At 41.5% G+C, this 24,943-nt stretch overlaps 2 protein-coding genes across 4 annotated transcripts; one reads left to right on the forward strand and one right to left on the reverse strand.

Moving 5' to 3' along the window:
• gtpbp1 (GTP binding protein 1) lies at positions 1 to 10,556 on the forward strand. Of its 2 annotated transcripts, XM_085157467.1 has the most exons (14): positions 1 to 554; positions 2,101 to 2,212; positions 2,350 to 2,530; positions 5,802 to 5,985; positions 6,717 to 6,881; positions 7,013 to 7,136; positions 7,307 to 7,421; positions 7,505 to 7,649; positions 7,744 to 7,926; positions 8,114 to 8,249; positions 8,459 to 8,637; positions 8,830 to 8,991; positions 9,274 to 9,324; positions 9,472 to 10,556. In XM_085157467.1, exons 1-14 carry the CDS (start codon positions 369 to 371, stop codon positions 9,586 to 9,588), a joined length of 2,040 nt encoding a protein of 679 aa, XP_085013593.1. In that variant the 5' UTR covers positions 1 to 368; the 3' UTR covers positions 9,589 to 10,556. The 2 variants fall into 2 exon arrangements, with proteins under 2 accessions (XP_085013593.1, XP_085013594.1); XM_085157468.1 differs by lacking the exon at positions 9,274 to 9,324 and having other exon boundaries at positions 2 to 554.
• On the reverse strand, positions 9,156 to 24,943 carry sgsm3 (small G protein signaling modulator 3). 2 transcript variants are annotated; one of them, XM_085157465.1, is made up of 22 exons: positions 24,700 to 24,943; positions 20,510 to 20,578; positions 20,296 to 20,381; positions 19,490 to 19,553; positions 18,637 to 18,848; positions 18,410 to 18,517; positions 18,038 to 18,181; positions 17,719 to 17,914; positions 17,447 to 17,592; positions 17,009 to 17,242; positions 16,685 to 16,867; positions 16,348 to 16,503; positions 16,195 to 16,249; positions 15,810 to 15,859; positions 15,459 to 15,611; positions 15,297 to 15,367; positions 15,021 to 15,069; positions 14,799 to 14,884; positions 14,571 to 14,693; positions 14,297 to 14,357; positions 14,107 to 14,178; positions 9,156 to 13,577 (listed from the first exon to the last, which is right to left on the reverse strand). In XM_085157465.1, the coding sequence occupies exons 2-21, from the start codon at positions 20,514 to 20,516 to the stop codon at positions 14,107 to 14,109; spliced, it is 2,256 nt and encodes a 751-aa protein (XP_085013591.1). In that variant the 5' UTR covers positions 20,517 to 20,578; positions 24,700 to 24,943; the 3' UTR covers positions 9,156 to 13,577. The 2 variants fall into 2 exon arrangements, with proteins under 2 accessions (XP_085013591.1, XP_085013590.1); XM_085157464.1 differs by lacking the exon at positions 14,107 to 14,178 and having other exon boundaries at positions 24,700 to 24,942.

The following is a 24,943-nucleotide window of genomic DNA, read 5'->3' on the forward strand; positions in this document are numbered from 1 at the left end:
TATGAACGACCCCCTCACTGGTATTGGTCCACTGTTAACATTTTCCCAGTGACTTCAACTCTACTGGTGAATATGATGTCAAAACACACGGTTATCCACGCCCTCCTTGTTAATATTCAGGTGCTGGTAGGTTTCATTTTCAAATGCGGACAGATGGTACATAAGTAAGTGTTATTTTAACGTTAGTTAAAGCGCGGTGAGACCCTTGCTAACGTCATTAACTGTAGCGTAGCAAATGTCTAACTAACACTGGCGTTGACAGCTCGAGGTGCACCGGTTAGTGTGTATATGTGTGTGTGTTTGCCTGCCAGCCGACATCACAACAGTTTAGAAAACCTGCAATTTATTACTGCAAAGTTGGCATAAAAATGGCATCAATAGCGGCGCCAGGCATTAGCCCAGGCTCCGTACCGCTGGCCGATGCTTTAGTCCCGGCGAGTATATTTGCTCCAGACCGTGGAGGATGCAGCGACGACGCCGGGGATGAGTGTTTCGAGGATGGGGACGTGCTCAATGGCGAGCCCGAGGATCGGGGGATTGACTTTACTAGCAAGGTAAAGCTAAGCTCGCCAAGCTAATGCTAGGTGCTGCTGTCAGTGAATGAATGAATGAGAAAAAGAATGCACCTCTTCTCTATAGCTATGTAATTAACGTTTTATAGCTATGGAGTATTTTTAAGCACCAAATATAACAAAAGAGTGATTTTTCTGGACACCGAGCTGCTTTTGTTGACACTAAACAGCTAGCTAGTGTTAGCAGATCCAGCTAAAATAGCAGCGGAGCCCGGCGCTAACGTTAGCTGCACATAGAAGCACTTCTCAAAACAAGTGAATATGGCTCATCTGTTATTAACGTTTTGTGAACCCAAAACAAAAACATACGGGATAATAAAGAACAATGAGATAATATGGTCGGTTTCCCATGGTACCAGCTAAAATACCCGACATGTTTTGCCTATATGTCTACGTATGATATATATTGTTGACTGTAGCTATATGTGCTGTTGAACCATACTGATCAACTGAAAGTTGCTCTTTAATACCGGAACTTGTAGCATGAAAAAAGAGTTTTTGGCCTGACGTATTCCGGAATGTTTGAATGTAAGAGTGAAAGCAATCATGTTTTTGCCCATAGGTATTGAATTGCACGTTACAATGGTGTTTTTTTGGTCCCATAAACACTTTGCACAGAGTTGCATCAGGTAGGCAGTCCCTTGTTGACTTTTGGCTCCTTTCAGTATGTCAGCAACTGATATGCTATTCTGTGTAGCAACCTCTCAATAACCCAGTATACTGGGTACTATTCATCTAGCACTAGCATTCAGCTAGCAGGCCTTTAACACAGCCCTTGTAGCTCCAAATGCATATCTCTTAGTATAAAGTATGATAGTACTATTACACTTGTAACCCGCCCTTAAAGGGAAAGTAATGTACTGCCACTAAGTAAAGTATGTTTCTGCTACTACTGGACCTAAACTACATTTCCTCAATAGTTCACTTATTTCATTTTGTGTGTGTATGTGCTGGTTTCTTTTAAAGATAGAAACAAAAACTAGCAAATAATAATAAAAAAATGTTTGTTTAATCAGGGGCCCCATGAGCATCACCCTCAACCTTAGCTACTCTTCCCAAGGTCTTACACACTCAGGCCAACATTCACAACAAATAAACATAAAACAAGCAGGTTCTTCTTATACAAATAGAATTGCACTTCAAGGTGTTTTTAGGTCCATATCAGCAGGGATAACAACACTGTGTTCATGTAACCTTGAGGTATGTCATGAGAAAAGAAGCAGCTGTGTTTGCATGTTGGGTGATGCTTTCGACCCTGCCATTCCCTTCAGATTTCTTTTTGCTTACAGGGTATGAATGAGAGTGTCCTCCAGTGAAACTAAAATGTCCCAAATAAGTAATACTGTTTGGTGTTGTACCTGTTTGGTAAAAGAATGCCTGTTCTTTTTTTTTTAAACAACCTTACCTGATGCAGTCTCTCCCGGGGACTGTTATTAACTGTTATTAGAAGAAGAATATTTGATTTAACAATTTCATGGCCAGTGTTACTCTTTATGTTTTCTCTCTTCCCCTCTCTGGAACCCAATAGCTGGCACTTGTTAGCCCAAATGGAGAGCAGTATGATTCGTTACTTCGGCAGCTACGAGACAGGATGGAAGAGGGATGTGGAGAGACTATTTATGTGGTTGGAATGGGCTCAGGTGAGAGATATATAAAAGCCCTTGTCCAAATTCCAAGGATACTGTAGTGTAAATTACGAGTCTCTCTCTTCCGCCTTTTCACCTATTCACTCTGTAACAGTTTGTAACACATCTATTCTTGTTCTCCTCCTGTGCAGATGGTGGTGACTGGGGTTTGGATGAGAAAGATATGGAGGCCTCAGTAGCCACAGTTCACTCCATGTGTGAGCAGCTAGATGCTGACCTGATCCCTCTACGGGAGCGCAATGAGGCTGCCGGTTTGGTACGTGACTATCTGATACGGAGGCGTGTGGGTGAGCTGGACTTCCTGGAGGTCAGGTGAGCAGTAATGAAGTCACACTTACTTTCAACAGTGCACAGTGTGTTCAGTACAGGTGACATGTGTCCTGACCAGACTGTTTCAATTATGTATCAGATAAACTACTGAAAAAACCCAGAGGCCCCTCAGGTGTGGAAAAAGTCATATGCACACTTGGTACAATTACAGCTGAGAATTTTAAAGGAAATTTAAAGAAATGTTTATTTTAAGCTAAATATTTATAATAATAATAATAGTCATAAATCACCTTGTAGATGGTTTATACCCGACAATATTTTCGTGGACCGGCCTTTAAGGTGTTGCGGATAAATACAACAAAATAAAACTAGTACCGGTACTGAAAAAAAGAAAATTTATTCATAACACACGTGAAAAGACCAAGGAAAACCGAGTAAACGATAAAAACAATAACAAAATAACGCTGAAAACCGATAAAAACCCTGAAAACTATACATTTCACACCTGAGCCTCAACTCTCGCGGCCTGGTACCAAACGACTCACGGACCGTACCGGTCCGAGGCCCGGGGGTTGGGGACCGCTGCTCTAGGTGGTTTACAGCCTAGGTTTCATCTAGGAGGATTTTGGGAACAAACATACATACATAAGCTATGATCATGATAGTGTGATGATGATGGAAGATTTCTGTAATTAAACCAATCCCAAGAGGGCCGGGTTCCAAATCCCTTACTGACTTTTGGCCAGTGGCTTTGACCTGTGTACTGTCTAATCATATGGAGGGAGTGCTTAAAAAACACCTCACCTCAGCTATTATGGATCAGTTGGCCTGTATGCAGTTAGCATGCAAGTCACAAAGGAGCACAAAAGACGCTGCACTGATACTACTTAATACAGTTACACATCGCTTACAGCAAACAGCTGATCAGGGAAGGATTATATTTGTCAATCTGACTTCAGCCTTTAATACAAGGACACATTTTATTGCAAGAACAAATAATAAGAGGGTAACAGTGGATTACATATTTTGAAACGTATTGTTCGCAGAAGGTCTGTATTACTCATGTTGTATCTAATGTAATAATTTGTAATACGGAGAACCTGTAAGGGTGAGTTTTACCCCAATTGTTATTTTCTCTTTATATAGATGATGTACAGCTACAGGATGGGAATATGAAGCTGGTGTAATATGCTGATTATATAACTCTTGTTGGTCCCGGTCATAGGAATACCAACCCTGATGATTTTGCATCATTGCGTAGGTTGGAGGAATGCTTTGTTGATTAACATTGACAACACAAAAGAGCCTGTCTTGAATTACACAGGCCCTAAAACAGGTCTTTCATTTTCTGTTCAGTCTGTGGAAGTCATTAATAGGTTTAAGTATCTGGGAAAACATTGTGATAAGGAATTACATTTTGCAGCTAATGCTGATTACATCAATAAGAAAGTTAGTCAGAGACTGTTTCTTGTGAGGAAGCTAAGAGGCTTTGGAGTTTTTTGGTGGAATTAAGGCACGACGGGACCACAGATCCATGTTTTGAGCCATCTTTATTTAATATTTGCATCACACCACCACAACCCCACACCAACCCCTGAGTCTCCGTGTTTTAACACGGCGGGAGTGATTGCGTGGTCTGCACCGCCCCACCACACACCCCCATCGCCCGATTGAGGCCAGGGAGCAATCTGGCCGAACCTACTCCCCCCCGCGAACTGGGGCGAGACTCGGCCCAAAACATCGGCGCCCCCAGCCCCTGGCCAAGCGACGGGGGAAGTCCATTCTGGTGGCCGCCCGCGCATCCAGCGGCGACGGCGAAGCTGGTCTGGAGGTCGGCCGCGTAGCAAGCGGACACGGCCCCACAGGCATGGCCGTGAGCTCCTGCTCACAGGCGGCTGGGCAGACGTCAGGCGCGCAGAATAGTCTGGTGGCAGTGAGGCTGGACTGGGCAGCCCGCCGACCCCCGGCTTAGCGGGGCTGTCCCGCTCCTCTGCCTCCAGCTCCGGCTGCCCTGGACCAGGGACCTCCGTGTCCTCGCACAGCTGCTCCACCACCGCCTCCGCCGCTCCCATTTGGAGCGGCTCCCTGCGCTGCGCCTCCGCCTCCAGCAGGCACAGCCCCTCTCGCCCCTCGTCCACCTCTGGGTGGAGCGGCTCCTCTTCCTCCGGCAGGTGTAGACCCTCACGTACCTCGTCCGCTGCCTTCAGCTGGAGCAGCTTCTCCACCGCTCCCGACAGAAGCAGACCCTCGCGCGGCTCCTCTTCCTCCGGCCGGCGCAGACCCTCGCGCGGCTCGTCCGCCACCTCCGGTAGGAGCGCCGCTCCCGGCTGAAGCAGCCCTTCCCGCAGCGGCTCCTCTACCTCCGGCAGGTGTAGACCCTCGCGTGCCTCGTCCGCCGCCTCCGACTGGAGCGGCTCCTCCACCGCTCCCGGCAGAAGCAGCCCTTCACCCGGCTGCTCTTCCTCCTCCGGCCGGAGCGGACCGCTGCGCCCCTTGTCTACCACCTCCGGTTGCTGAAGTGCCTCCACTGCTTCACCACCGTGGGGACACCCCTGTGGGGGTGGCGTCCAGGCCCAGAGCAGCGCCGGCAGATCCCCAATCCTTTTCAGGTGGCGCTCGGTCTGGTCCCGCAGCTCTTCCTGCTGGCGACGCACCTCCGCCGCCTGCTCCCGCTGGATAGCCGCCGTCTCGGCCATCATCCGGGACAGCTCCTCCCTTCTCTGGCTCTGTTGTGGGCCCGTCTTGCCGCCTCCTGGGTTTCGGCACCAATGTGGTGGAATTAAGGCACGACGGGACCACAGATCCATGTTTTGAGCCATCTTTATTTAATATTTGCATCACACCACCACAACCCCACACCAACCCCTGAGTCCCCGTGTTTTAACACGGCGGGCGTGATTGCGTGGTCTGCACCGCCCCACCACAGTCAGCTTGATTGAAATCATCCTCATGTTCAATACTCAGTCTGGTGTGGTAGCCTGACTGTGGTAAGTAGGAACAAACTGGACTGAATCTGAATTGCACTCAGGTCAATGTTATAGGATGCCTCTGGCTTGTAAAAAGCTATATAAAGGATGATTTTAGTATAATGAATAATAAGCTGCAATATATTTTTTATAACTTTACCAATGGTTTATGCATGTGTGTGTATGAATGTGTGCTGATAATTATCAGTTTTTAGTATGAATTGATAACTGACAGTTTTCCACTAGTTTGGACAATGAAAGTTATTCTGTTCAGTTCTATTCTGTTCTATTCCCTGAAGCATCCGGGGCTCCTTTTTCAACCTATATGGTATTCTTGTGTCTCTCAGGGTTGCAGTGGTGGGCAATGTGGATGCTGGTAAAAGTACTCTGCTGGGAGTATTAACACATGGTGAGCTGGACAACGGCAGGGGCTTTGCCCGCCAGAAACTATTCAGACACAAGCATGAGATGGAGAGTGGCAGGACCAGCAGTGTGGGCAATGATATCCTGGGGTTTGACCAAGAGGGACAGGTGAGTGTGTATGCTCAGCACTTTACTTCTAAAAGAAGTGTAACTCTGAAAATGACTCGTGTTTTTAATGATGGTTCATATATTGAGTCATGAGGTGCTGAAATATGTTGACTGTTAAAACAGTCATACGACACCTCAACCACAACACTTAAACACACACAACACAGCACTCAGAAGCTACCCTGCAGCTTCACAAGTACTCTGTTTAATCTGCACTGGTCACTTCACTTTATTGTCATTGATATTTATATTTAAAAGTGCAATACTGTAATTTTTCTGCTGCTCATTCCTGTGCAATATCCCATCTGCCCTCCCGTCATATTTCTTTTCAAGATTTTCTTATTTAATCACTAGTGTACATATATTTATATTTATAGATAGATATATATTTAGTCATCTTTTCTCTTTTACCATGTCTCTCTAATATTTAGCTCCTTACTATTTTTATATTTTTATATTTTATTTTATTTTATTATATTTTATTATATTTTCTCCTACTGTATCATGCTGCTGAGTGACTGCTGCTCGTCAAACACATTTCATTGCAATGTTGACCCTGTGCTAACTTGCATATGACAAATAAAACTGAAAACTGAAAACTGAAGTGTGAGAAGAAATGAGTTTGGTGAGGTGAACGTTAATAGTAATATGGAGGATCTACAGAAAATGTTGATGTAAGATGAAAGACTGTATGTTTACATAGGATTTCTGTTATTGTACTTGCCTCCCAGGTGGTGAATAAACCAGACAGTCATGGAGGAAGTCTGGACTGGACTAAAATCTGCGAGAAGTCCTCTAAGGTCATTACCTTCATAGACCTGGCCGGCCATGAGAAATACCTCAAGACCACAGTGTTTGGGATGACAGGACACCTTCCAGACTTCTGCATGCTTATGGTCAGAAAGGGGGAGGGGGAGGGAAGATGGTGTGCGTGTCTATGTTCAATATCCATGATGTCCCAAAAATCTTTTTTTTTTTTTTTTCATGCAAGTGTAGGAATAAAATTCACTTTTCCCTTCCTTTCCAGGTGGGCAGTAATGCAGGTATCGTAGGAATGACCAAAGAGCACCTGGGCCTGGCTTTAGCTCTGAACGTGCCTGTGTTTGTAGTGGTAACCAAGATAGACATGTGCCCAGCCAACATCTTGCAAGGTAAGCCTTCTGGGGTTTTATTTGCTTTGCAATATTTCCTTATTATGCAAAAAATACATCAGACCTTGAGTTGGCTTCTATTAGCTTATATGCTGTTTGTCTGCATTTTCACGTGCTAAAATTACACTAACAACTAAATAACTTGTGTGGTCTTCATTTCCTTCTATCAGAGACCCTAAAGCTGCTACAGAGGTTACTGAAGTCCCCAGGCTGTAGAAAAATTCCTGTCCTGGTACAGAACAAGGACGACGTCATAGTCACGGCTTCAAACTTCAGTTCGGAGAGGTACTGGGTCTGTTGTTGCGAGATTCAGCAGCAGAAAGAAAATGTCTCACTGTAAGCTACGTGTGTTTGTTGTGCACCCCCAGGATGTGCCCCATCTTTCAGATCTCCAATGTGACCGGTGAGAACATGGACCTGCTTAAGATGTTTCTCAACCTGCTTTCCTCCAGGACATCCTACCGGGACGATCAGCCTGCTGAGTTTCAAATAGATGATACCTACTCTGTGCCGGTACTGTGAACACTGATAAACTGCTCTCCCTAATGTATTTTATCATGCAAATTTAATGCAAAAAAACCCAGGTCATGTGTTTTTTATGTCTTAGGGTGTGGGAACTGTAGTATCGGGAACTACTTTACGTGGGCTCATACGCCTGAATGACACCATGCTGCTGGGACCCGATCCTCTGGGGAGCTTCATCTCTATTGCTGTCAAATCAATACACCGTAAGAGAATGCCTGTGAAGGAGGTCAGAGGTGGCCAGACTGCCTCGTTTGCTCTTAAAAAGGTAGAGAAATAATAAAATCATCCACTGTCTAGTGCAGATGCTTGGCATTGCATAGGTCAGTTAAATGTTAGCAGTTTTTTTTTTTACTCATTAGGCCTTATTGCTGGTCTTGAAAAGTGTTATTCATCTTGATAATAGAAGGGCAGTGAAAATGATGACATGTTTTATCATATGCTTCCTTCCAAAGATCAAGCGTTCGTCCATAAGGAAAGGCATGGTAATGGTGTCCCCGAGGCTAAACCCACAGGCAACTTGGGAGTTTGAGGCTGAGATCCTGGTGCTGCATCATCCCACCACAATATCCCCGAGATACCAGGCCATGGGTGGGTAGCAGTGACACGCTCTGTGTGTGTTTCTAGAGTCACCTTAAGGCAAAGGCAGGACATTTCAGCAAAGATTTATAGCAAAGTTTCTAAATGACATTGAACATTTGTATGTATAAATGTTATGGGACTGAAATGGTCATTTTACAACCACAGTAAGCATCAATTCATTCTCCTTTACGTATATATTCCCCCGATTCAACACTCAGTCCACTGTGGCAGCATAAGGCAGACAGCCACCATCCTGTCCATGAACAGAGACTGCTTACGAACAGGCGACAAGGCTTCAGTCCACTTCCGTTTCATCAAGACCCCCGAGTACCTGCATTGTGACCAGAGGCTGGTGTTCAGGGAGGGGCGCACCAAAGCTGTAGGAACCATCACTAAGGTAGCAAAGCCTTCTGGAAGCTGAAGGTTTATGTTGAGTTAATGCTACAGTGATCTGATGATCATGAGCCAGGTTCTAAAGCTGTAGTTGGAAATAATATTAAGATTATGGCCAAAATGTAGAAATCATTGTACATTTATGTGCTCACAGATAGTTCTTTGGGACTAACGTGTTGTCTCATATCATTTTCAGCTGCTGCAATCCACCAATAACATGCCATCAAACTCAAAACCGCCACAAATCAAAATGCAGTCTACCAAAAAGGCACCGCTGCGAAAAGAGGATGGCACCGTGGTGGCCGGTGACGACGTGGGAGCAGCAGCTCAGCCGGCAGCCTCCAACTCGACACAACCGGTGAGTCACAAGTCATTAAAAGTACTAAAGCTGTATGCTGTATGTACAAATTCTGTGTGTGCGCAGTAGTGCAGTTCCTGCGTTTCTTCAGCTTCTGATTACTTACCTCGAAGTTGCTGTTCTGCTAACTTCTGTTTCCTCCTCCTCTTTTTTTTCTCATGTAACATCTTGTCTGTGAATCTATACACTGCTTTGTAATATTTCACCCTAAATTTTAAACTCACCCACATCACTCCTGTACACTCTCTCCATCTCCTTTGCTTTCATGGCTGGCTCTCAAAGGGAGAGGGAGATGATGACCCTCAGTTAAAGGAGGGCAACAAAGAGAACAAGGTAAACTGTGTTGACAGAAAACAAAAGCAACAGTGAGGCTGAATTGTGGAGACTGGACTCTGGTCTTTGCATTTGTTGTTGTTTTTGGCATTGTGATGCAGTGCAGCGACTGCCTTATTGAGCGGTTTCGTTCTATCTACGTTACAGCCAAAGTCTGGAGGTGGTGGAAGGAGAAGGGGTGGCCAGAGGCACAAAGGAAAAGGCCAGAACAGCAGCACCAACCCCACAGCAGCGCCTTCCTCATCGGGGATAGGGAGCTGCTGAAAAGCCCAAGGGTCCCATTTCTTCCTGTCACTCCACCAAGTGTCTTCATTCCACACACCATGAAGGAAGCAGATGTTTGGAGCAAGACACTCTCCTCAGTCTTATTACTCCTCGCCTTTTTTAGTTTTATTGGGTTTTTGTTTTGTTTTTTTTTACACCAGGTCCCATGCTTTTTATTTAATTATTTTTGAAAGGGAACACAGAGGGGTATGTCTCACACTAAAAGCATACACCTCCTAAGCATTTAATATCAGCTGCCTTTACCATTTTGAATGGCTTGGGTGATTGAAAGCAGTGTGGTTTTTGAGGTTAGCCTCACTCAGGATGATGAATATATTTAATTTTATCCATATTTTATGTGTGTCTGAAAACAGTCCTCTGGCTCAGTTTCAGGGGCAGGGAGGAAGGATAAACCCAAGACAAGGGTCCAATACCCTATATTTACGAGCAGCTATTAGTGACACCCATGAATTCCCTGTGTATTTGCAATGATAAACAGTTGTACTATTTATACAGCATTAATTGCCTCTTAGTTTTACTGATTGGAATGATGTACAAAATGTATGCAAATCACAAATGTAGCAGAGTTGATTTAAGATTCTAGGTATACAGAAAATATAAGCTGTTTTGTTTTATAATTATTTATTTGACGTGCAGAACATTTACTCTTGGATGGTCTTTATCTTTTGAGATAAGTTCACTTGCACATCTAGATTCAGTAGTATGTGTCATTCTTCCATCGTCGGTCTATATACAAACCTTATAATAGTGTTAGTACCAATACAGCACAGTTTCTCACTTCAGCAGCTGCTACTGATTGTAATACTTGCCGTACTTGCAGTGCTACTTGTAATTCTCATATCCCATGTGTTATGGCTTGTTGCTGTAGACATATTGTGACATTTTAAACCCCTTGCTACAAGAAAAGGACCATTAATAAACACAGTTTACTGAACTTTTCAACAGTGCTGGCTATTGTGTTTCCGTATTTTCAATATTTCTGACATTATTTGCAGTAATATTATTTGCATGGATCTAACCCCTCATTTCTTATTATTTTGTAAGGAAAATGGGAATTAAATTTATTTAACCTCCTAGAACATTTTGGGTTGTCTAGACCAAAATACTAAATTTTGCTCTACAAGGGCCTGATATCCACTTACGAGGACATTATACTGCCACTGTTCCATCAAAATTTAAAATGAATATCCTCATACGTGGCTCTCATTTTTCTTAGGAACAAAAATCGGGTAAAAAAAAAAATAAAAATCTGGTGTTTCTTTGTTTTTACATTCATCGGGCCCTGATATGCCCAAATATCAAAGAGAAATTAAAAATGAATACCATGGAAGAGTTTGGGTCTTAGGAGGTTAAACAAGTACAAGTAGAAATGAAAATACAGTATATACTGTACAGAGTTTGTACAGTTCTAACCAGCTTGAAGGTCAACATTTGGTATGATCACCTTTACTCTTTAGCACTGCCTGAGTTCTTGTCATTTCTTTTAGTAGTCTTCAGGAATAGTTCTCCAGGCTTCTTGAAGGACATTCAAAGCTGTTCTTTGAATGTTTTCTGCCTTTTTGTTCTGTTTTCCATCAAGATGAGCCCACACTGCTTCAGCTATGTTGAGGCCTGGGCTCTGGGAAGAAAAATCCATGATTGACAGCATTCTATTGTGTTTTTCTATCCAGGTATGCTTTTTTGGGGGGCACTGTGCTCAAAATCATTGTTATGTTGAGGTTGTTGACAGATGCTTTCCAGATGGTACTAATGCTTTATAAATCCATCAATATTGACATGATCCCCTACACCACTGGCTGAAGTGCAGGTCAAAATCCTGACACAGTTGCCACCAGATTTTACAGATGCCTGCAGACACTCACTCACTCACCCCTCTCCAGACCTCCTATGTACCAAACGTTTCAAATGTGCAGTTATCACTCCATCAGACCTGTTGCCACTGCCTTTCTGTCCAGTTGTTGTGTAACCCCAGGCTTTTTCTGCCAGTTTCCCTTCCTCAAAAATGGCTTCTTGACAGTCAGCCATTCTTGAGACCATTTCTGACGAGGCTTCAGTGAACAGTAGATGAATCAACTGCAGAGCCAAATGCAACTCTAGTCCTGTCAGGTTTTTGCTGGAATTTTTTCCCCTCTTAGTTCAGATACTGTTCTTCTGTTGTCATTTTTGAGACCTGCCACTTCTTTTGTGCCCCTTTTGTCAATCTTCTTAAGGACACATTGCACACCTTGCAAACCTTTGGCTGATGGATTCACTTTGTTGGCTATCTTATGTCTCTCACACTGCTATCCCTGGCATTTTTTGTAGAGAATCATTTGTATGTTTTTTGTGACAGGCAGCTAGTAACAAAGTACCTAAAGATGCAATTTAAAAATGGATCTTTGCCATGTTGTCAGCATAGACAACAGTGGTTCATCACATAAGTTAGGTGTCAGTGTCATAAGGCTTAACAATAAAACATTTCCCCTGAACTGAAAATGAGTGAAAAAAATAGCCAAGGTCCAAAGAAAAAACACTTTGTAAGACCTTCACAAAGACTACAAAACTATTGCTCAAGACCATTTCAGAAAAGTTTAAGTCTGTTTCATTGTAAGCAAAGTAACAAGAAGAAATGTGGGGTAACTCCAAACATTTTGCAAAAATGATTTGCCAGGAGAATAGATGTTTTTCTTCAGTAAATCTTTAGTTAAATTTTGTACAGCAGGACGTTATGGATTGGTGAAATATTATTTACTGTAAATTATATTAGTGAAAAGAAAGAACTGTTAATTTGACAATTAAGTAAAAAGTCATGTAGGCCTAAGAAACAGCTCTAAGTATTTTCTTTAAGTCTAAGGGATAAAAATCAAAAGAACAAAGTCAAAACCTTTGTCTTAAAAACAGTAATGAACATGTTTCATTACATGTAACACAGCTCACTGAACTTGATACAGTTTATTTCTGGATGTTTATGTCAAAGCTAGAGATCAGTCTGTAAAGCTGTATGTAAAATACAGATAAAAAGTCCTATGTTTGAATTGCCTTAATGGTACATATAGTCACAAGCATATACAAAAAAACATTACAAAGTATAGACTTGTATGTGTAGTTATTTTTTATACATATATAGGTGTAACACAAATTATCTGCTTCATGTACATTATATTATACAAGACAGACGTTTTACTACCACTGCTTAGGTAGCACACATACCCATAGTTTTATATCACAACTTCACAAGGCTTTACTTGGCATGTGCAACATTTAATGAAGTATTTTGTGGAATTTGTGATACTGAGGTAAAATACATTCCACTTGAAAATAGTTTGTAACTTTACAGCTTTGTGTTTAGTAATGTTCTAGTTTGGCCTTAATGGAATGGAATTTAGGATAATGTTACAAAAACTTGTGTTCGTCATGGCAACATTATGAGCAGAACAAAAGAATAGATTGTATTTCTCACCCACTCATGCACCATGAGCTGCAGGTACTGAAAAAAAATGCTGTTCAGTCATATGTTGTAGTCTGTCCTAGATGTACAAACTCTTTCTATGGCAGGAGTGTGTAAGATGTTTACATAGATATATATATGTATTTTAACCCTTGCAGTGAATCCTCCAGTACTGGGTATTGATCAGTTTAAATTATGTACAATGATGTGCACATGCTTCAGCCAACACGAGCCAGTTGAGTTTCAGTCATGTGGGTGTTACCATTGTCCAAAACTGACACAGGATGAGAGGGTGAACCGGTTGGTGAAGTAGTCACTTCTTTTAGCAGGCTGACAGTAGTGTCTATATTTCTTGTCTCTGCACTTTTTTTAACATTTAAAGAACAAAAAAAAAAAAAAAAGGCTAAGCTATGACTTTAAGACCAAGTCGTAGGTTTCAGCCATTTTTGCTGCACATTTATCCGTCAATGTCCCAGCTGAACAGGTGATGTTTCACCAACATATCCTGCACTCCCTCTTTCAGTGGCTTCTGCTCCTTTTCCTGGGACATAAATGAAATATGGAAAGCTTTTACTTGAAGTCAGAACTTAGTAATGCATCGCTGATAGCAACACCTGACAGAAACACTAATCAGCAATTTTAATGAAAATATGTTTTATTATCTACCTAAAAGAATATTGCCTTAATTAAAAAACAAAACAAAACAACACAACGAGTTACCATCTGGAGTCTGAAGGGGAAAAAAAATTCATGATACTGACCGCACATGATGACTATAGTATCTACAGTCAGCATAATAATATAAAAGTGAAATCAGTAGATCTCATAGCGATGAGGCTTTTTTCCCCCCAGAGGAGACAGTCTGACTTGCAGGAAGGAGATGGCAGCATGTCACTAATAGCACTAGCAACTGCCATTTCTAGTCTACTTCTACAGTGACATGGAAAACTTTCCTCTTTCAAAGATGTATTCTACAAATGTGCCACCTCACTCTGAAAATGAAGGGTAAAAGAAGACAAAGAACACTAATACCTACGCTAATCTACCAACAGTCTGATGAGCAACATTACCTAGAGATCCCAACTAAAGAGGTGATGCTGAACCAGCACTTCCATGACTTCTGCTTTCAGAATAGCAGACTTCTGAAACAGTATAAGTCATAATGTTTTTCTTCACTTAGTTCTAACAAGTCGTCCTTGATAGTAAGACTGGCTCACAACCGCTCTATATTGAGAAGCTGTCACATGCTCCTTGACTCACCTCTTTTTTGTCGGGAAGTTCACAATCTTGGGAGAGACTGAAGGCAAACTTTGACAGGACCCTGAAGAGAAAACAGGTTTGTTAATCATTATCCTGATTGATACACAGCTTCACTTTGTTTAACTTTTACCCTTCAAGCTTCTTTTACATGTATATTCCTGTTTTTACACGACTGAATTCTGTGTGGAAAATGCAAAAGATGGCTTGTGGATAAGATACAGCCAACTTTAAGAATTTAACACTCTGTAACCATCCATGATTTGAGCAGACTGACCTGAGCTCACACTTGATTTGAACCCATCCGGGGCTACGAAGGAATGACCATGGGTGATACCATTTTTCTACAGCCGCCATGCTGGAGCACAACACCTCCAACCATAAGTGCAGCACCTGCTCACTGAAGAGAAACATGTTAGGATTCAAACAGACTCGGTATGAAAATATGATTCTACAGAGTGACTTTGATGATTTCAACTCTACATGCATGTGTGATGAAACTTACTTCAGGCCAACACACACAAGAGACCTAAACTTGACATCCATTTGGGCATGTGCTGCATCATGGCTCATGTTGACTGACTGCACTGCCTGAGAAGGTAATCAAAGGGAAACAGTCATGCACTTTATCAGTCCTCAGTGCTACACGGCAACTTTACAGACTAGAAGCTACGCCTCATATTACTGACAAAACACTTGGTGATTAATAAATAGAGTGTTCACTCACTCTGTAAAGCAGCTCCTCTGGCGTTAGTACTTTTCCATCTTCATCTAACCTGGTAAATCCCAAAGACAACCACTTGTTACTTCCAAATCTCCACCAGCAGTAGTGCAAAAAGCACACAGTGCACTGAGCATACAGTTAACGGTAAATGGCCCATTTATGTTCTTAACAAAGCATCCATGCAATGATAATTAAAGTCAAGTGCATCCCTGATGGCCCCTGGAGAACATTACAATTTGGGTTAATATAGCAAAGAATAACACTTTCGGTAGATCTCACCTGTAGGTTTTACACAGGACTAGCCTTGAGTAAACAGAATTGAAGTCCCTCTCTACCTCCCTGCTGGCCGCCTAAGTAGAAAGAAGAGGATTTAATTTAAATTTTCAGTTTGACAGACGCATGTGTGATACATGGTACTATGATGACAAAACGTTTTCCTACCTCCTCTATGAACAACCACGGGTGACATGGCCCTCCAAGTATAGATGGCTTCTTCAGACCATGCTGAAAGATAGCCTTCAGAGCTGGACATAGAGTCCCTCTGGCCAGGTCTGTCACTGCCTCTGTCACAGAGTCGTCACCTGCTAGTGAGTACTGAAGACATGTACGAGATCGTCAATCACTGTTGAAGACACTGTATGATTTGACAGTCAGGACATTACAATAATAATGAAGCAAAGACAAAACCTGGTGCATAGTTGATGACATCGAACACTGGAAGAAACATCAGCTAACTGGACAATTTCAAAGTGCTTAGCTTTAATTAAGAGAATAATGCAAGAATGTGCATACCTCCTTGCTCCTTTCATCAAGAATCTCAACAAACTTTGCTGGAAACCAGCCTGTTAAAGACAAAATTGATCATACAGCGGATAATTACTTACTGATCGTTTATATCAGTTGTTTCTATTGTTACATTTTACTTATGCATTTACTTTAACTTGATTCCTTTTATAATTTTATCCCATATCTTTTTACACAATTTTACTTATTTTGCACATTTTTATTATTATCACTTGTATAATTCTTTACTTTGTTTTTCATTTTTAAATGTGGAATGTAAATATATCTGCCTTTGGAACAGCTTTTTAAAATTTTAAATGTGCTAGATCAATAATTTTTTTTGGCTCTTTATATATAAAAAAATATATATATATTTTTTTTAAATCCCACATACCTCTAAGGCTGTTGAGTTCACCAACCCAGCAATGTTCGTCCTTTTGCGAAATAATCTGAGCGACAGAAGAATACAGCAGGATGAGACACAGAGACCAGACGGTGTTAAAGCTGTGCTTCTTTTTTGCCTGCATTTCTGTAAATTATGACTCACAGTGATGATGTCATTCTTTCTAAAGCCCAGTTCATCATCATCATGACGTTCAAAGTCTAGCAAAGCCTTTGCCCGTCTCCGTCGGTTGCGAGATACCACAAGAAAGTTTTCATGATCCCGCTGATGACTCTCCATGGAGTAGTCTGGAGTCAGATCCTAGACAGATAAAATGGAACGGATCGATATGAAGTCAAAATGTGAGAAAATAATAATCTTAAAATTAATTCCACAATTTGGGAGTATTATAATGCTACAGACAGCTAATGAAAGTACAGCATGGCTGATGCGTTGTTTATTTTGGTTGATTCGTAGTTCAGAACAGGACATAAACACTCACAGTGCTGGAGTGGGGTGGATCCAGACAATGGAAGTGCTCTGCAATGCGGGATATGGCCTCTCGCAAGGAGGCCACCAACTCAGTCTGCTTTATGTTCTTTGACTTCAGAGCTTCTGCCTCATCCTCCCCAAAAAGCAGGGAGGTCAGGGTGGATTTCCTGCGCAGCGACTGCCTCCTCACCACCTAAACATTTATCAATAAAATCTCAATTTTTTCCCCTCATTTTGTTTAACAAAACTTTTAGAAGAAAGTAAATATACAACTCCTACTCTCCCTGTCTAAACCACATGACTAATAAATTCTGCCAATACTATAATGACTGACCTTGTTGAGATTGGTGTTGAGTGTTGTGTTGTTGCCATTGCTGAGCTGTGCCTGTTCATTTAGGATGTAGGCTAGGTGCTTGTGTCTGTGAGCTTCCAGAGTTTCTTGGGAGAGTGTCCCTGCTAGCCTCATAGCCTCCCCCAGAACTGCAGGTGCGTCTCTCAGCTGGCTCGGCAAATCCGAAAGAGTATTAAAAATGGATGCAGAGTTCTCTGATGACACAAGTTCCTCCTCCTGGAGTCAAGAAGTAAATTAAATAAGATTAGGATTAGGATGATGGCTTTATCTTCCATCCTAATTGCTCTCCCCCAAAGAAAAAAATCTAATTGGTAACTGCACACACCGACTAAAGAAAACAATAACAATAAATGTAAAGCATTCAAGAAAAATGCAAACTGCATGAGGCTATTGAGATTCAGCAGAAGTACTGTGGCTAACCTTAATCTTGAGCATGCCCAGTGTCACCTGGAAAAGCACAAGTGACCCTTCATAGAAGAGCAGATCCCAGATTCTTAGGAGCAGGCGGATATCCACCACACTGGCAAATGATGTCAGGAACCAGTGCAGTGTGATCAGTGACAACTCTGGATGTTCAAAAAAAAAAAAGAAGATAATGTTACCTACTGTATACAATGTACAGTATAGGGTGCAACTCACAACCCTTTTTCCACATTCAAGGACTAAACTCTCATCATCTTTCTTGATCCTACCTATGTCATGCTCCTGCAAAAGGCGGTCAAGGGCCGGCAGGTACTGAACAATAAGTTGGCGGAGAACTCTCTGATCCGTTTGAACGCCCAGCAGAGTGGAGGAAAAGTAAGATGGAGGAAGAAGATCTTCGATCAGGGCGCACATCATCCATAGTGCATCCTCCTCCTCGAGAAAGAGCAAAAGGCAGGAAACAACCTGGATGGATGAGACAGATATGAGAAACAATGAGAGCGTAAAGAGGAGAATACCTTCTATGCTGAATCAGCTGCTCTGAGTAATGTAACTGATCAGACAGACTCTCAATGTATGTGTTCTTACCATGCCAGTTCCCTGACAGTACCCAATGTCAGGGTAGAGCCATGCTAGGCTTCTCAGTACACGTCTCAGCCTTGGCACTCCAACACTGGTCAGACTATTGAAACACGCATTGGTTGGCATAGTCCGTAACAAGTCCTTCTCTATCTGAGGGACAAAAGATTAAGACGGGATCATCCCATTATTATTTGAAAGATCTTTAAGGATTCTGCAGAGCAAATGAAGAAAAATAGTGCAAAACACCCTAATGCTTGAAGTCTAATCTCCAAATGTGTCAGACAGATTTGTTGACTGTGTTTAGGCAGTACTTTTTGAACTTAATAATAATAATTACAATAATAAGTCTTCACACATTTATACAGTTAGGCATTTTACCTGTTTAGCAACTGTGGTGTCATCATTAGAGCTGTTCTTGATGATTTCTCTGTAAGAGATCTCAGAGGTCCTCTTCTTTTGAAGGGCTCCAGACAGACGCATCCAAAGCTAGGAGAGGAGGGGGAAAAACGATGTTTCAGTAACATCACTATATAACTAGCTTGCTTTAACAGAATTTTAGACTTCTAGTCAATGCTACAAGAAACAACACTGCTGGTAAAGCTTACCTGTGGTCTCATACTATGAGGTATTCCTCCTAGCACCAAGGAATGCAAACGCTCAGAGCGTGGAAGGACAGGATCAATAAGATCCCAGGTCAGGTCACCTACTGTGTGGTTATGGGTGAACTCCAGGTGGGCTTGCCAACGCAGTCGCTGCTGGGGGTCTTCACGCTGGGGCGAGCCCTCAGTGCCCAGCCAAGACTTAGGCTCCCCACCATCTAAGAGAAAGTAATATATTCAGCCTTAACTTCAGCTTTAGTTTGTTATCTGTGAGGCTCTATATTAAAATTGTTATAACTTGCAAACTCTTGGATTAAGGAGAACAATATAATGGAAAATGGTACCAGCTACAATACTGTGGGCATGCACTGCATTGATAATGAAAGCTGCTTCACTTAAAACAAACTCAGCGGGGTCTCCAGGAGGACTGGAGAGAGTAGTCTACTTTTGCATGAGTTGTCAACCAGCTCACTTCAGAGAAGCAGAGAATTCTGCTTTCATCATTCATGACATTGGATCCATAATTGTGTGTATTTGGATTGTTTTTTTAAAATCACTAAAAATTGGCTGATAGATTAACAAAACCTTTTTCTGGGGTTTAAAACTCAAAATACACACTCAAAGACGATTCAATGAATAGCCTTCTTCATCGTCATAATAGGTCAAGGCTGGAAAAACCCTGAGATCACATGCACTTCACCTACATAATAGAGCTACTATGCTCATTTCTAAAAAAAAAATAAAAAATTCCCTACTGCGATTCACCAAATGATGATAAAAAAAGTTTTAAGACAGAAAAGAATTGTCTGTGTGTGTGAATGAGAGAGAGCAAAAGAGAAGTCATGGATAAATGAAATACCCTCTGTGTCCACCCTAAAGCCAAATTCATCATACTGGAGTTCAGGCTGCTGTGAAGAGTCTTTCTGCAGAAACAAAACAGTGACATGCATTTAATCGGTGAACATCTCATAGTAGAAACATGACTATAACAAACAAACGTGGCTATAAAGAAGTGAGATTAATGGTTTCAGTGCCATTAAAGGAGCAGTGTTTTAAACTGACGAGATCACCATGGTAACTTTTGCTGAACAACGTTACCTTCGCCCAAACAGGCTACAGTAGGTGTTTTAGATATAAACCGGCAGCACAAAAACACATTTTAACTATGTTTTTCCTCTCAATTTAAAAGTAACCTCAGATACATTATATACAAACCTGTGGGTTATTTAATTGGTGATTTAAAAACGAAATATTTATGGTTAGTCGTAAATACCTGATAATGAAACTGGTAGAACACAGAAAACAAAAACGATAAGTCTACTGATATTCATACTAAACCAATTCATGGATTATACACAATCAAAAACTTTTATTTCACTTTGACTTGGGCAAACACTAAATTCCACCCCTCTTTCACTGTGGGACCATAACTTTGAATGCACTTAATTCTTTTAATATATTCTTTATTAACCTCCACAACATCTTTAACTGAAGTAGACAGCAAGCATTTGATTAGTCTATTTTTTTGTTGTTGAAGAAAACTAAAAAAAGATGGATGTAGATATGTGACAGCCTTTAATATTTTTTTCTCAATTTCTAAGATCTGAAATGTTCGATTTCTCAAGAAACTTGTTTTATCAACAATGTGGGAAACCATATTCTTACTTGATGGTACTTGGCCAAAATGTCCTGGGGCCACATACTTGGGGTAAGAGCCGAGAATGGCCCACCAGGAGCTGGTGTGTAGGTACCTAAAAGAAAAAGAAAAAAAAAGGTCTTATTATATCCATCTTTCTATTGCTAAATCCACACACACACACACACACACACACATAATAAATCCAAAGTTCTGCAAAGAAATTACATTTTGCAAATATACCTGACATTTTGCTGATTGAGTTCAATATGGTGGGACACCTGGGAGTAAACAAGTCAGCTGATAGCCACTCTATAGAAAAGAAACAGATGCTGAGAATGAGTTGGCAGCTTAATTTCTAGATCGTCAACATTTGCATTTTTCAGAACGATGCTGAAGCTAGTCAGTCCTCCAGCTGACAGCACTCCATATGTTTGTGGGATAATCTCCAGACACAGTGGTGCACTGAGAATAAATGACCTTTACAACCACTAACCACATCAAGTTAGGTGACATTATAAATGTGTTTGACTTCACTGTTTCAGTAGCAAATGTAATGTTTGAAATCCTTCGGATACCATAATCTGTTACTCAGGACCTCAGTCCATTTTGATACTATCCAAGTTACTATAATGTAAACCTACCTAACTGCTAAACAAATACGGCATTCCTCAAACCAATCAAGTACAAAGAAATTGTCCAACAGACCAACAACAATGTAACAAGGCAATGCCCCTTCTTCTAGAACGAACTCCAGGACATGCAGAGCTTCGGCACAAACACAGAGAGGAGAAGAAAAAAAAAAAAAACGAGATAAAGAGAATTCTTGTTTCTCTCTTCAATGCCATATGACTGCTGTAATTACCAGAGGCTAACTATTCTACTAAACTCTTTGTGTGTGTACAAATGTGTGTTGTGATGCTCTAAATGTAGAGCGCACATCTTGGGGTAAATTGAACATTCTGTGAGAAAACCATAAAATGACTTGTGCCTACAAACACACAACAAAGACTTAACATACCATGTATTTATGAGCTTTTGTCTGCAAGATTTTAGCCTTTGCATTAAGGCTAAAAAAGTGACTGTTTAAGCATATAAATTATCTACATGGCAAATATTGGCAATGAAGGGGAGCAAAGTGGGCCATCCCTATACAGCACTGCGACAAATACCATGTTCTCATCTAACTGTTGGTACAAAGTTGTTAACTTCAGTACAGCCTTTCTGTATTTTAGATATTATTATTAACAATGGTGTTTCCATAGGCTAATATTCACAACTTCAACTCAGGTCCACACACTTTGCACACTATGTAACTGCAGTGGGTGAACCTGTCCTTCACCCACTGTCTGCTCCGGTATAATATCCACTCTAATAAAAATGTAATAAAATAAAATAAATAAATAAAACAAAAAGATTAACAAGAGAAGTCTACAGAGTCTGTATATGTTTCGCCCTTAAGGCATTCAGACCATGATTCTGCTCACTATAAAACAAAACAATCAACAACAAAATAAAAGGACATTTTTCTAAAGTCAGAATTGTCTAGAGCAGCGGTCCCCAATTCCTGGGCCTCGGACCGGTACCGGTCCGTGAGTCGTTTGGTACCGGGCCGCGAGAGTTGAGGCTCGGGTGTGAAATGTATGGTTTTCAGGGTTTTTATTGGTTTTCAGTGGTTTTTTTTGTTATCGTTTTTATCGTTAACTCTGTTTTCCTGGGTCTTTTCACGTGTGTTATGAATAAATCTTTTTTTCAGTACCGGTACTAGTTTTATTTTGTTGTATTTATCCGCGACACCTTAAAGGCCGGTCCGTGAAAATATTGTCGGGCATAAACCGGTCCGTGGAGTAAAAAAAGTTGGGGACCGCTGGTCTAGAGGACACTGATTTATTTACAGCCTTTAGGTGTACATTTAAACAGCACTGTGCTTGGGAACAACCCAACATTTTGCTGGAGGATTTGTGATGAAACCTGACTTTAATGAAAAGATGCAGTTGGTATTTTTCCCTTTACAAAACAGAAAGCTAGAAAACATTTGGAGTAATTTTGCGATGATTCAGGCTCAATTTTTCTAAGTAATCACTGCAGCATTTCTAACAAAGTACAGATCACATAGGCATATCAGGAAGATATATGTGTAATGGCCGATATATGGTTATTGGACAACTTCAAATGTCCCTCTAAAATGATGGACTCTTGCCATTAGCATCTAAGAAGATTTCAAGTCTCAGTTCTGTCTTTTGCATACAAATAGTAAAACACTATATATGGTTTGTGTTTGATAGATGTTTTGTGGGCAAATGCAACAAGCGAGTTGTTGCCCCAGAGAAGAAATAATACAGTATATCAGTAAGACAAACCACTACTTGGAATCTAAGCAACTACAAGCCAAATAACACTATAACAACCATAACCTGCGAAAAGAGGCTCGCCTGCATGCAAACACGCTGCCAAAATGATTCATTCTAGCAGCAGGCTTGCGGCATGAAGGGAGATTTAGGACTTAAGAGATGAGAAATCAATTTGAGGTCTGGAGGATGGCCAAGTGTTTTCAGGGAAGCTCTGTCTGACTGAGGGGAAGCCTGGGATTTTAGAGCTTCTCCTTTACAAGAACATTAACAGTTTACACCTGCCAAAGAAAACAAAACATTACAAAATCCATCCTGCAAACTGTTGCACATATCAGTAATCTGACAGCAAAATTCGTCCGCAAACCTGAAACAAACATTACGAGCAAGTTCTGAGTAACCCACTATGAATCCTTATTCTCAGAATATGAATCCTTATTCTCAGAATATGAATCCTTATTCTCAGAATATGAATCCTTATTCTCAGAATATGAATCCTTATTCTCAGAGTTATCACAGAATGTGCTCTATACTACAAAGAAGAACACCAAGTTTGCAAACACGGATACATAAAATACGATTGTGACTCTGCATATGATTAATAAAACACACTGAGTATTTTAGATTTTATCGAAAAAGGCAAAACTTGGGCAGAAACAAGTCACAACTTTCAGGAAATGAACAGAACTAAGGTGACTTGGAAGTTAATGCTCTCACATGCATGTGATAAATGGAAATCATTAACTTGTTACAGTTTTGTTCTCCCAAGGATGTAAACAGCACAGACAAATAAATTCACTTCATCTGAGGACCTTCCTGGACCTATAACAAAGGGTCTTTCATGCTTTTTTCCTCTCCAAACAAAATAACATCCTTTTCACTGCGGAGGTGTGGCTGTACTCACAAGTGTTTGCACACACACTGGTCAACACCCTGTTGTAACACCAACAAGCAACATCCTGCTGTGCAAACAGGCCAAGAGTATGCATCATGCACAGCCCTTCCTTTTAAACACTATAAGGAAGCTCTTACTTCTACTCTAATTAGAGTTTGTGCTCCCCTGTCAGCCTGCCCAATCAGCTCTACCCACTCCACTTCCCCTTACACCTCCCCCTGCTGTCCCTTTCACTAACCACAACATTGGTGACTCATGTCGCCTCCTCACGAAGTGTGTTCGTGTATGCCAGAGCATCTCTGCCTTGTGCCCAACAAATCTAGCTTTGGCTGAAGAATGACAGGCGCACACCTTCAGTCTCCTTGGCAGTCCATCTGTGTGTGTCTCCCCTCTTACACACTGGCATGCATCGCATTTAATTATAGTCTCAGTTAGACTTACACACACACATACACGCAAAGGGATGCTCGTGGAAGGCCACTTCTTTGAGTGAAAGTGCTGGAAACTCCCGTCTAAATACCCTTACTTCCTCGTTTCAATGGAGTGTAAGGCAAGAACCTGCAGGGAATAGGCGCTGTATGACAAAAAAAGCACTGCATCACTCTTGTCAACATCTATCTGCAACACCTATGCTCTGTTGTCAGTAAGCCATAAGGTTATGCATAAGGCAACAAGTGACTCTCCTGCGTCTGATAGCACTACGAGGCACGTTTGAGTGTAAATCATCTGTTGTGTTGGTACAGACTGCAGCATCTGTCAGCTTTGTATGTGTCATCGTTAAACCGTTCAGCTGACCCAGAAATGCTGAAACGTTAATGGTAGACCACACGTGATGTTACCGACTCACACACACAAATCTCACTGAATATTCTGGGGTTTTTTAAACTTAAAGATATGTATGAAGCACAATGCTCAGAAATGACTCAATTATTGTTACGTCAAACCCCCAGCTGACGTCAGTTGCAGCTACGAGACAATAACACAACATTTTCTTTCCTTAAAAAACACCCCCATCAGGGACCACACATTTGGTCAACACCACAAATGTTATCAAACAATAAGCCATGAAATTTAACGCTCATCCATTCATATTGACTTGTCAGCTGTTAGCCAAACATGCTACGTTTAGCTTTTAGCTAGTAGTTAGGTGCAAAACGGTGTACCACGGAAGGCCTGCCCGGTTAACTTACCGTGACATTATTCTAGCGAACGCACGCTAAGGTTTCTGGAGGACGTGCCTTTTCGTTTTTCCCCTATAGTTTTAAAGAGAAAACGCCATATGCTATGCCATCTCTCGCCTCGGACGTAAGACTTCCCAATGCTGTGCACCTGCTAGTGGCGACGTGTAACTCCGACGTATTCTTACGCCCTGTAAGGCTTTCCCAGTTCCTTTTCCATCGTGGGAAGTAGCGCCAGATCCCGGAACTACAATTC

This window comes from Neolamprologus multifasciatus, chromosome 4 (assembly GCF_963576455.1).
Source record: "Neolamprologus multifasciatus chromosome 4, fNeoMul1.2, whole genome shotgun sequence".
NCBI classification, from domain to species: domain Eukaryota; kingdom Metazoa; phylum Chordata; class Actinopteri; order Cichliformes; family Cichlidae; genus Neolamprologus; species Neolamprologus multifasciatus.